The 12,080-nt window shown below is 37.2% G+C and overlaps 1 protein-coding gene across 1 annotated transcript; it reads left to right on the top strand.

Annotated features, from left to right (window-relative positions):
* The first annotated feature begins 2,769 nt into the window (after nt 1-2,769).
* Nucleotides 2,770-11,202, top strand: LOC141824133 (auxin response factor 15-like). The gene is made up of 10 exons (XM_074711372.1): nt 2,770-4,022; nt 4,105-4,161; nt 4,258-4,440; nt 4,665-4,749; nt 5,084-5,174; nt 5,268-5,435; nt 7,271-7,390; nt 7,467-7,542; nt 9,583-9,745; nt 9,838-11,202. The coding sequence occupies exons 1-10, from the start codon at nt 3,714-3,716 to the stop codon at nt 10,779-10,781; spliced, it is 2,196 nt and encodes a 731-aa protein (XP_074567473.1). The 5' UTR covers nt 2,770-3,713; the 3' UTR covers nt 10,782-11,202.
* Nucleotides 11,203-12,080: the final 878 nt, after the last annotated feature.

Raw genomic sequence — 12,080 nt, 5'->3', positions numbered from 1 at the left:
ATTATTTGAATAAAAAAATTATTAAAATAATAAATATAATTTGTTAATTTTATTTTTTAAAATTTTAAATACATTTATATATATATATTAAAAAAATAATTTATTAAAATAATTATTTTAATAAAATAATTCATTAAATTAATAAATATAATTCTTTATTTTTATATTTTTTAAATTTAAAATAAATTTATATTTCTTTTAATAAAATAATTTATTAAATTAATAAAGATAATATGATAATTTTATTTTAATAAAATAATTCATTAAAAATAATTATTTTAATAAAATAATTTATTAAATTAATAAATATAATTGGTTAATTTTATTTTTTTTAAATTTTAAAAAATATATTTTTTAAATAAAAAAATAACTATTTTAATAAAATAACTTATTAAATTAATAAATATAATTCATTAATTTTATTTTTTAAATTTAAAATAAATTATTTTTAATTTATAAATATTTAAATTAAAATTTATTGAATTAAATAATTTGATTTTAATTAGATTTCATAGTACTTTTTAATTGACTTAGTTTTAAAATTGAAGGGTAATCATGGAAAAAATTTCGTTAACCTCAGGAATCGTAGAAAACCTTAGGCTGCCAAGGTAATCACATTACCGGGTTATAACCCATTTGCTGATGTGGCGGTGATGTTGTATTACTTGGGAATCAATCATAACCTGAACCAAACAAGGTTATCAACGATAACCTTGGACAGATAACCAAGGTTATCATTGATAACCCCCAACCAAACGCCCCCTAGGGGTAATGTTATATTACTTGGGAATCGATCATAACTTGAACCAAACAAGGTTATCAATGATAACCTTGGACAGATAACCAAGGTAATCATAGATTACCCCCAACCAAACACCCCCTTAGTGTCAAACCTAGTTAGAGCAGATTTTGAAAGGGTTAAAATGGCCACTTGTAGATAGTGACCCGACATAGGTCGTGTCGTGCGGGCCAAAGCAAGTGTGCCAGTGTCGTTCCTGTGGACCACCAAATCATTGGGCGACGCCCAACTCACCCATTGTCCGATCTGAATTTATAATTGGATTTAGGATCGATCATCCATTGACCTTGTTGAATAGATTGGAATTGTAATCGATTTGTTTGAGAATGACTAGATTTCAATTTTAATTGTAAATCATGGATTTGAACCACTATTTCAAACCCTAAGTTCATTTTTTTTATTTTATAATTGAGATTATTTAATTATTGTTTTATCAAATATTATGATTAATTGAATTAATCATTATTATCAAAACTCAACTTTATAGACTCATTTTATAATTCTGAATCGTTAAAAGTAAGAATCTATATTTTTTTAACTGATCAATCATCATCTGTCGATTTCAAATCAATGAATCGTCAATTCTAATCTAATAAATCATCGATTTAGAGCCGTGATTAAATCTATGGTCCTCTTGCTACGTGTCTGTCCTGCTTTGTGATTTTTAGACACAGCAGGACAGAGAAGCCCCTCCATCATCAGAGCTACCTATTTCCATCCATTTAATAAAAACAATGATACAAAAGTTGATGATGCATACTGATGTAGAGGCTCGATTAATTTTAAGGACGCTCCAGGATATAATTGAATTGATATATTCAATTCAATTCAATTTATAAATGATCGTGAGATCGTGTGAATGATTAAGAATTGATATAGATTTATAAAATTGAGTAAATACGTGGAAATACTTTCACGTGGAGGTTAGTTTTTATTTACTGATTCATTCTCTCCCAACGGTAAAGCTACTGTCTGCAGGCACTTAGAGCGGTAATCAAATAATTCTAACAATGCAACCACTCGATTCTGGTTGAGGAGTTGAGCTGCCCTTGTCGAACTGCACACAGCCTAATGGTCCAGTGACATTAACGATCTGTTTTAGATATTCAGTCGATCTGGTCTCATCTTCAATTAGCATGTAGCTCCATTTTCGTTTATAGATTTTGATATAAATTTAGCATAGGGCTTTGTGTCAGAAAAGCTAAGGGACACCGGTTTATCCGGGGGTTCTTTCGTGGGATGCCACCAACCTTAACGTTACAAAAGCAATACGTAAAGCTTTGTGTGGAGGGGGCACTGATTAGTGTGGTCCGAGAGATTGAGGGCGACGTACTTAAATTTCTGGTTCCCCACCCTCCCGGCCTCCGTTGGCTGCCCCACCACGTGAGCCTCTGTGCTCAGGCCCCAGCTCCAGTGTAGTTGTTCGGAGGAATACTTTAATGTACCTGTAATCTTAGAGCATATTTGATTAGTTTTGTTTTTCAGTAATTCCATGATAATCACAATTGTTTAAAGAATTTTTAGTACACAATCTCTTAACCTTATCGACAGCAGCGTTGCAGATGGAGGAATCATGCACCAAGCGATGTTAAGTTTTCCACTTGGAAGCTACTTTGCCATGGGGTTTATGCCCTGCCCTCTTCCAAGAATCTTTTTTTTTTTTCCGTGGTTGTCTCGACGAGGAGGTCGCAAGCCACATGGGGGCGGCCCAGCGTGTTAAAATCCCGACAATGCCGACCAATTAGAGCAGTAGTCTTATCCTCGCACAGGGACATCCACAGCTGAGCTTGAGCTGGTCCCTCTCGCCCAGCAGCAGCGCAGGAGCAGGACAGCAGCAGAGCGTGAGTGCGGGAGACGTGATTCATCCACGTCCAAACAATTCTGTAAAAGAGGGGAGAGGGGCCAACGAGAGAGGATTCTGCAAGTTTTGATGTGCACTGTAAAGCAGAGAGGAGGGTGGGTGGTGGCGGGCGTCGAGCAATAATAATACACACAGCGCCCGGGGGGAAAGCAGAAGGGCTCTTACGTCGTGTCGCCTGATGTACCATGGAGAGAAAGAGAGAGGAAAGGAGGAGCTTTTAATGCGAGAAATGAGATGAGTAAATGCATCAGAGGTCGCTCTCGCGGCAGCGGAGCAGAACAGGGCAGGGAAGCGGAATAAAAGCGCCCCCCGGCAACGCTGCTGCTGCTGCCATCCCAATCTCTGATCCTGCAGTAGCTGCCTGCAATATCAGCACAGTTCGACCGATAAAAGCGAGGAGAAAGTGAAGACCAGATGGGAGTCCTCCGCCCTCTTCGCTCTTAATCACTGTTCCCCATCTGATTCAGGCATTGACACGGAGCCAGTGTACAGGGGCAGCGTCATACAACCATTAAAGATGGATTACAGGAAGCAGTCGTAGACCGGAAGAAGATGGATTCAAGATGGCGAGAGGAGGGACTTGGTGGAGGGACAGAGTTCCGGGGGAGTACGGTGGGGGCATGGTTGGGACGTCGCTTTTGACTCGTTTCCTTTTGGCAAAGCTTATGTATGTTTAGGGAGTCCCGAGAAAGAAGGGGGAGTAGTAGGAAAGTGTGAAAAAGAAAAGCTAAAGTTTTTGGTCTTTTAGCATTTATACTATCTGCTGCTTCTGCGCAGCTTGCTGTTCTTTTGCTCTGCTCCTGCTGCTCCTGTTCGTCTATCGACTCCAACGCTTGTCTTCTTCAAGCCTTAGGCACCCCACGGCCACTCCCACGAGCCTTTCTTCCACCACTATCATGCGTCTCTTCATCGTTTCTACGTCCTCGCTGCTCCCTCCCTAATCCGCATCGCACCCGAGTCCTTTTACCTATCGCCGCTTCCACTGCCCCTCGTTTGCACAGTCTGCGTTGGTCCTTTTGGTTCTCGCTTTTTGTTTCACTGAGTTCGGACAGCATGGGCATCGATCTGAATACTATAGAGGAGGAGGAAGAGGAGCCTGAGCACTCAACTGGGCTCGGTGCTTCGATTGTGGTGGCGCAGGACGCGTTTCAAGCGGTGTCGGTGTGCCTAGAGCTCTGGCACGCGTGCGCGGGGCCTCGGATTTGGCTGCCTAAAAGGGGGAGCTTGGTGATGTACTTGCCGCAGGGACATCTGGAGCACCTGGGGTTCAGTAGCGCTGATTGCGACGGAGGGAGACGAGGAGCCTGCCGCTTCGATGTGCCTCCTCATGTGTTCTGCCGTGTGGTCGATGTTAATCTCCATGTTTGCCCTTCAGCCCTCTGCTTTCTGTTCTAGGGTTTGAAAGATGTGATTTTTTTTTTGTTACACTATACCTTGTGCGCAGGCTGATGCGGGTACAGACGAAGTTTACGCCCAGCTCTCTCTTGTCCCCGAAAGCGAGGTTAGTCTCCTCATGCCTGTTTGGCCACTGTTTTTGTAAGTGTAGTATCATCGTTTTGCTTTCAGTCTTGATGTTGGTTAGCCAATTTCGCCTCAGGAATTGAAAGGAAGAGTGAACAAGGGCGAGAATGAAGGAGCAGAGGTAGACGAGGATAATGAATCCTTGAGCAGGTCATCCATGCCCCATATGTTCTGCAAGACACTGACTGCCTCTGACACCAGCACCCATGGTGGATTCTCTGTCCCTCGTCGAGCTGCTGAGGACTGTTTTCCTCCACTGGTAAGTTGACATCTTTATTCCATTTTTAGTTTCTTGGTATTTGCTTCCTTCCTCCACTGTAATTAGACATATTGAATTTGTTCTATTTTTGGTTTCTCGGTTGAATGCCTTTATTTGGAGTCCTTACTTTCTAATATAGTTCGTCTTTCTGCTGTGCATACCTCTTGATATGAAAAACTATTACATCAACCGTATGACTTTGCTGCTCCTACTCTTCAAAATAGGACTACAATCAGCAGCGACCTTCGCAGGAGCTTACTGCCAAAGATTTGCATGGAACAGAGTGGCGGTTTCGCCATATCTACAGAGGTATTATGGCCAATTCACTACAACATAAGTTATATATTTAATGGCATACTTATTTGTCCCTAAATCCTACTTATTCGACTTACTTATTTGTCTCTAAAGCCTATAAAAATAAAAATGTCTCTAAATCCATAAAGACAAATTAAAAAAATGTGCCTTTAAAAGCTAGCACTCCCTAGAACTATTCACTGCACTTTTTTCTTAAGAATTAGTGTGCATTAATAGTAATATCAGTAACACATCAGGTATTTAATTTTAGATTTTTTAGTAAGTCATTAAGTTTTAAGTTGGACATTATATGACATGCTGAAGGTTGCTTCATATATTTAAAATTTAGGCCAACCACGTCGACACCTTCTTACAACTGGATGGAGTGCATTTGTCAATAGGAAGAAGCTCATTTCAGGCGATGCAGTCCTCTTCCTTCGGTAGTCATTATCAGAATATTGCAAATTTATGAACATGTACCTGATCCTACCTTATAGAACTGAACTTTCTTTTTTTCCTTTTAATGCTTATAGAGGTGATGATGGTGTGCTCAGATTGGGTGTTAGGAGAGCAGCTCAGTCCAAAGGCAGTATTCCAGTTCCTGAGCAACAAAATTATGATGCTGCATCATTAGCTACTTTGGCTGTTGTTGCTACTGCTGTGTCTATGAAAAAAGTTTTTCATATAAATTATAACCCAAGGTAACTTAAGGTTGACAGTGGAATTATATTTTCTGCAATTTTCTACTCATGCATAAACAACAGGACATACTAAAAGTTTTTTACCATCAAAATGTGATACACAAGAAACGTACATATGCATATAATTTCATAGGTTGGAGTGAGGTGCAAATTTAACATGAAATATTCATGCACGGAAGCATTGTACTTTAAATTATACAATTAAAAGCTACCTGTGCCATGTTGGTTTGTGTTGTGATTGCTGAATAGAGTTATGACCTAGTATTAATATGTTTTTTTTCTTTCTAAATCTTGGTTACTTTTGTATCATTTCAATTTAATCCCACATTGATTGAGATATTTTATAACATTTAGATTAGTCTAGCTACCATCATTAAGTTGATTTTGAGTAATTTGGATCATTGTTTAGCCTTATCGAGTTGAGCAACATTTTTTCTTGTTGAGTGGGGCACGACAAATGATGCTTAAGACAAGATCCAATATAACTACCTGACCTAGGTTGAGCTTGGCATGATGCAAGTGACCTAGGCTATATGAAGACAAGATCCAATATAACTACCTGACCTAGGTTGAGCTTGGCATGATGCAAGTGACCTAGGCTATATGCTATTGCCAACCACATACCAATTGGTCCTGGCCCATAGGCTCGAACCGGCTTGAAGTCATGTTGATTCTTTAGTTATAAATTTATATTAATTATTATAAATATTAAATATTATAATATTGTGTTCTAGATTTTTTTTTCTTCTAAATTTCATTTTTCTAAAAGATTTTTATTTTTCTAATTAAACTGAGTCTATAGGCCTTGACTCAGGCTAGCATGGGCCTAGGTGAATAGGCTTGGGCTTGAGCTGAATGGGGTTAAAATGGACAAAGAGGCTGTGTTTGACATGACATGTCTTTTCTTGTGCCATGCTAGAGATGATATGGAAATCGAACCGGTCCATCAGGTTCGTGCATAGACATGACTCATTGACACCTCTAAGTGAGAAGGAAGAAAGCAGTTGCGCTTGGGCTTGGGCCGAAGCGAGGATAAATGGACAAAGAGGTCGTGCTTGGCATGACCCGTTTTATCTGTGTCATTGGACTGGACATGACATGGAAATAAAATGGGCCTATTGGAATTGTGCATAGATACGACCCGTTGACACCATTCTAAGTGAGACGGAAGGAAACACTTGGTGAAAATGTTTCCCCATCATGTACACATTGCTTCAACATGGTTTGGGAAAAAGCAATAGGTGCACAATTTTGACTTGAAAATTCTGTCAAAATAATGCTCAGTTTTCTTTAAATCTATTAAATTAATATATATTTTTAATCTTTTTAAATAACCAAATTTATAAATTTAAATTTTCCTCCCTCTTTCTTTCCTTCCAAGGAATCAAAATCTTTTTTTTCCCCTATATCCTTTCTTTTCCTAGCTTGCTATTTGTCTTCTTTCCCTATATCCTTGTATCAGTATTCATCCAGTATTTGTATTTTGGCAAGGGTAGTTTTGAATGTGCTTTAAAGATAATTTGCCATTGTTAATCACTGTTTGATGGTAGAAATGTGTAATTTATATAACGGAAATGACAAAAGGATATCTCAATCCTATAGCTACTACTGTTTTTAACTTTTCTGTAAATAATCATCCAATGTTTTTGTCTCATCTATCTTCATTTATGTGTATTCAGTTTGCATTTGCATTTTGATTCATATTTTTATGTCTCCAAATTCACTTATTTCTTTCTTTTTTGATATTGAAAGTGTTAAATATTAATGATAGTGAACTAAAGTCATTGTGGCATTATACTTAGATGGTTTTCTAAAGTTAAATTTATATATCACAGGGCAAGCACATCGGAATTTGTAATTCCATATTGGAAATTCATAAAAAGCTCAGATAGTTCCCTTTGTGTAGGAATGAGTTTTAAAATGCTTTATGAAAATGATGATGCCTCAGAAAGAAGGTTTGATGCACAACTCTCCAACTATTGTCGGATGATAAATTAAGTTGTTTTGAAAATTTATCCTTTTCTTCTACAGACCTACAGGGCTGATAACTGGAATCAGCGACATTGATCCTCAAAGATGGCCTGGTTCAAAGTGGAGATGTCTGTTGGTATGCTCATGCACATTTTATGTTTCTTCTGATAATAGAAAGTTCTCTCATACTCTGATTTCAATTATTTATATTTTTTGTATTTTTGTAAATTATACTGTGAGTATAGTAATTTGTATATTCTCAATGAAATGTGGGTGCAACTGTGCAAGGTATCATATTGCTAGAAATTAGTCAAGGATGTCAATGAGCTTCTCATGGTTATAAAAAGCATGGACTTAGGCCTTTCTTAGTAGCTTCTCAATGAGTCTACAGGAAAAAGTATCCAAGTTAAGCCAGACCAGATTAGTGTCCAACTCACCTGCTCACATGGGGAGGAGTGTTATGTATAAGCATACATGAGTCATTTCCTTGTAATTTAATCTTTCAAAATGTGCAGTCTCCCAGTAAAACTTCAAAAGCCTTTAACTAAATATCTTTTAATTTTAAGAAATTTATATTTCAATGTTAAATTTAATACTAAACAATTCCCTAGTTGATTTTAGAAATGAAATGAATTTCTTTTGTCACTATCGTCGCATATCGCAGCTATTGGTTCAAACTAACTTAATCCTACCTCCTTTATCTAGTGCTGCAACTTACAATAGTAAAAATTCACAGATCGCTAATTTTGTAGAACTTAGTTTCCCTTTGTGCTAAATGGGCATCTACACTTGATATTATATATCAGAAAATTACCTACATTTGCAGCTCAGACCCAGCCAAAGAATTATACTTGATAATACTTGTGAAACCTCCATCTTGCAATAACTAGTGCTAAGCATGGTCCCATCTCAATTAAGAAAATCCCAATCAATCAGATCTCATTTGGGGTATAAAAAATCCCTGAACTGGAAGTCAACTTTATCAATAATTCCCATAACCTGAAATTTTAGGATCGAGTTTTTTTTTTGGATTTTATGGTTATTATGGGGCTTCTGTTTTTCTTTTTCTTTTTTGGTTTTATGGGTTTCTTCCTTGTAAACTTATGTAAAAGTTTAGTATTTTACAATAAGGTAAAATACATCAAGATAGTTTATTATTTGTTGAGCTACTTCGTCACTTTAGAAGTAATACCTACATAGTATTATGCAATAAACTAATCAAATTTTATATTTATATCATTAACATGGATCACTTACCAAATCCTTAATCCCATTATTGCATCATTGAATTTACTAAAACATGATCTAGGTAGTGGTTGGTTCTTAAAATTAAGTTGTCAGTTTACTCACTTCCCTAACAGATTTCTACAATTCCCCAATTCATCCTGCCCGCAACAAAATTTGGTTGTTGCTTTCCTCATGTAGAATTCATGTAAACTCCTATTTGAAACACACTGTTGATATCAATTTGACAGTGGCAAATACTGCAAAGTGTCACAAGATCATCATTAGAATCTGTTTTTTGTTTCAGTCAAGACCATAGAGATGAGTGTAGCCTTTGTCAATTATGTGTGCTTTTCAATATACCAATTTGGTCAGGCAAAACCTTAATTTCGTACACTTGACTAGAGGAAGAAATTCCTCCGACCCTAGTCATAGGGATTACAATTTTACTAACTTGCACCAGCAACCATGTATTGGAGGTGGAACATGATTGCTGTAAAAAATGCAATATGGATTGACTGTTTGCTAGCAAAAATAATAAAGCAGCCCGCTTTGCTTGTGAGAACAAAAGTAGGATGTACTGTCTCATCGCGTATCCACACTAGTGCAAAAAGCTAAAGTGAGAAATTTCTAGGTAACCGTGAGGCAGAATTTTGTTGACAAAATGAAAGGTGGCAACCAACTGATTAACTGACACAATGCTTCTTGGATTAGACCTAGAGAGAATCATTATTTTACACCAGTTGCTATTACATTTTTTTTCAATCTATAGATTCTTATCATCTTTATTTGGATTTGCATGATCCTGCACTTCTGTAAGCATTTGTGAATATCCATTGTATTTGTAGTACTTAAAAAGATGGTTGAAAGTTCACCTTCTCTTTATTGATCATCTTCTTTTAATTCAATTGTTGTCTATAATGCTGATTGAAAATGTGTTTACTCTTTGAAGGTTAACTGGGATGATGATGTAGATACAAAAAGACAAAATCGAATTTCTCCATGGGAAATTGAATCAACTGGTTCTATTATAGGCCCCAGTACCCTGTCGGCAACAGGATCCAAGAAGGCCAAACTTTGTCTTCCCCCTGTCAATATGGATTATCCAATTCTGAGTAGGTGCTTGTTGATCTGCAGAAGTTATGTTCTAAAGTACAAGAAAACGTTTATTATGTTATTTAAAATTTTCGTGTCCAATTTCCTGTAGATGGAAATGGGTGTCTGGACTTGAGGGAATCTGCAAGCTTCCACAAGGTCTTGCAAGGTCAAGAATTGATGAAACTCAAAACTCCCAATAATTTTGGGTTAGATGCTCATATCAGAAATATTAAACATTCTGAAGGTATGGGCCATTCATGTGATGCAAACAGATGCATAGCAAGTGAATCTGTTTCTGAAGGTAGGATCAGAATCCCACATGGAGGTTCTGATTTTTCCTTCAACTGCACAGGCTTTAGGGAACCGGCTGGGTTCCTAGGGGTCTTGCAAGGTCAAGAAGTTTTGTCGAAAATCCCACCATTTCTTGGAGCTCGCTCAGATGCTCATGCTAGGAGTGGTGCGTATGGATTGCTCGATAGTGTTCAAACATCTCATGCTGGGAAAATTCTACCTTCCTCGTCCATGGGGTATGGTACAATAGTGCAGCCATCTTTGCCATTAATTCAGGCATCTTCTCCACCATCAGTCCTAATGTTTCAAGAAGCAAGGTCAAAGTCCCCGCTACATCGGTCTATTCCTAGTCAAGACAGACATGGTTGCAATCTGCTCTTTCCAAAGCCAAATGGTGCAGAAGCATTGCGTAAAAAAGAAGGAACCTTCGGATTCTGGCCTCCGACACTGGGTTATCATTTTGCCAATCCGCAGTACAAGTTGGTCGAAATCCATGATCCTGTCATCGATGGTAAGTTGCACAAAGAAAAGGAGCAGGATGTCAGCTACAATGGTTGTAGGCTTTTTGGATTTCCTTTGGTCGAAAGGATTCCTGAAGGAAATTTACTCGAGAAACCTCTACCGGTCTCCCCAATTTCAACTGCAGGGAATCTCGATGTTGGCTTCTCAGCTTCTTCAATGCCTCAAATGCCTGCAAAGCCTGTTGGGTGCAGTTGCATCGAAGCAAGTTCCTTGTATGCTTTATGTGCAGCTCCATTTTAGGATGGAAATTAGTAACTTGCACAAGAACGCCATTTATCTACTAATGCTGGTGATGCTTTCAATAATGCATAAAAGGCGGCCAGTATCTGTTTGTCCCTGAAGATTTATCCATGAAGACATCTTGAAATATTTATGCAATCCTTCAAGCGACAATTAACCATGATGCTGAGGAAATAATCTTATGGTGGATGGTTATGAACTTGTGGATCATTTCAAAGGTGTTACCAAATTATGACAACATGAAACAGGTCCTCTGTTGCATCCTTATTATAAACATTATGAACCGAATTGTGTACGTATGAGTACGTCTCAATACTCTTCTATTTACTTGTTTATTCCAATTCAGCTACTTCCTGTTCTGATGTTTATGTATGATCATACAGCGTGTTAAATTAATTTCTACTTGGCTTTTGATTTTCTATATTGTTGAACATTTTTTTAACATAAATTTATGTACGACTAAGTTTTAAATTCTAAAGGTTCTAAATCAATCATATTAGATTAAAAAATATTATGTCAATATAAAAGCTACATACATTCTTTTCATTTGTTTCTTTTTATCTTTTGTCAAATCTGACATATAAGTCAGTTTCAAGGTCTGCACGAAACTAAATGTTGAAAATCTATAACAAAAAATATTTTTAACAAAAGTGTTTTTGCAAAATAAACGGACCTCGGATATACAATTTTGCAAAAAATTAAATTAATCTCATCCATTCTTCGAAGTAGGCTCGATCAGTTTCCTTGAAAGCAAGCTTGATAAGTGTCTTAAGGATTCCTAGTTCGTCCTTTTATGAACTTTGCACATATTCAATACCACTGATACGTTGTCTCTACCAGAAGCAAGGAAGGAAATTTAAACTGCAAAAGTAAACAAACATGATATCCAATCCAAATATTAGACTCCAAAAAGAGAGATCTCTAAAGTGCAAGAGTTGGTGCCTAGGAACAGCAAAAGTGCCACCCCTTCACAAGCATAAAGCTTAGGTTTAGGCAGCCTTTACATCCATTATCGTATCGTATGAAGGGTGTAAAGTATATTGTTTCTTCATTCATAATATTTGGAATAATTTTTTTGATCAAACTATTATTGTATATGAATTTTAGTTGCATCGGTTATGTAAGATTAGATTTTGGTTGGTCATTTTGAGCATGATCTAGAGCGTTTTGATCATTCATTCTTCATCATTCGTTCCTCCGTTGCTTTAATTCCCAGATAGATCTTCAACCTTTTCTCCACCTCTTGCGTGCTCGTCCAACATTCCCATTCTCCCCTCTTAAGTTTCCTCTTATTCTCCT

The sequence above is a fragment of the Curcuma longa genome, chromosome 3 (genome assembly GCF_044706935.1).
Source record: "Curcuma longa cultivar G26 ecotype Majalengka, Jawa Barat chromosome 3, ITB_CL_G26_1.1, whole genome shotgun sequence".
In the NCBI taxonomy this organism is placed as follows: domain Eukaryota; kingdom Viridiplantae; phylum Streptophyta; class Magnoliopsida; order Zingiberales; family Zingiberaceae; genus Curcuma; species Curcuma longa.
The sequence above is the reverse complement of the archived record's forward strand: the minus strand, read 5'-3'. Positions and strand labels throughout refer to the sequence as shown.

Excerpts from the sequence above, each read along its gene's own strand:
- LOC141824133 (XM_074711372.1), top strand. The coding sequence starts at position 3,714 with ATGGGCATCGATCTGAATACTATAGAGGAGGAGGAAGAGGAGCCTGAG. Across the intron at positions 4,441-4,664 it reads AGGACTGTTTTCCTCCACTG|GACTACAATCAGCAGCGACC; the intron begins GTAAGTTGACAT and ends TCTTCAAAATAG. Across the intron at positions 5,436-7,270 it reads CATATAAATTATAACCCAAG|GGCAAGCACATCGGAATTTG; the intron begins GTAACTTAAGGT and ends TATATATCACAG.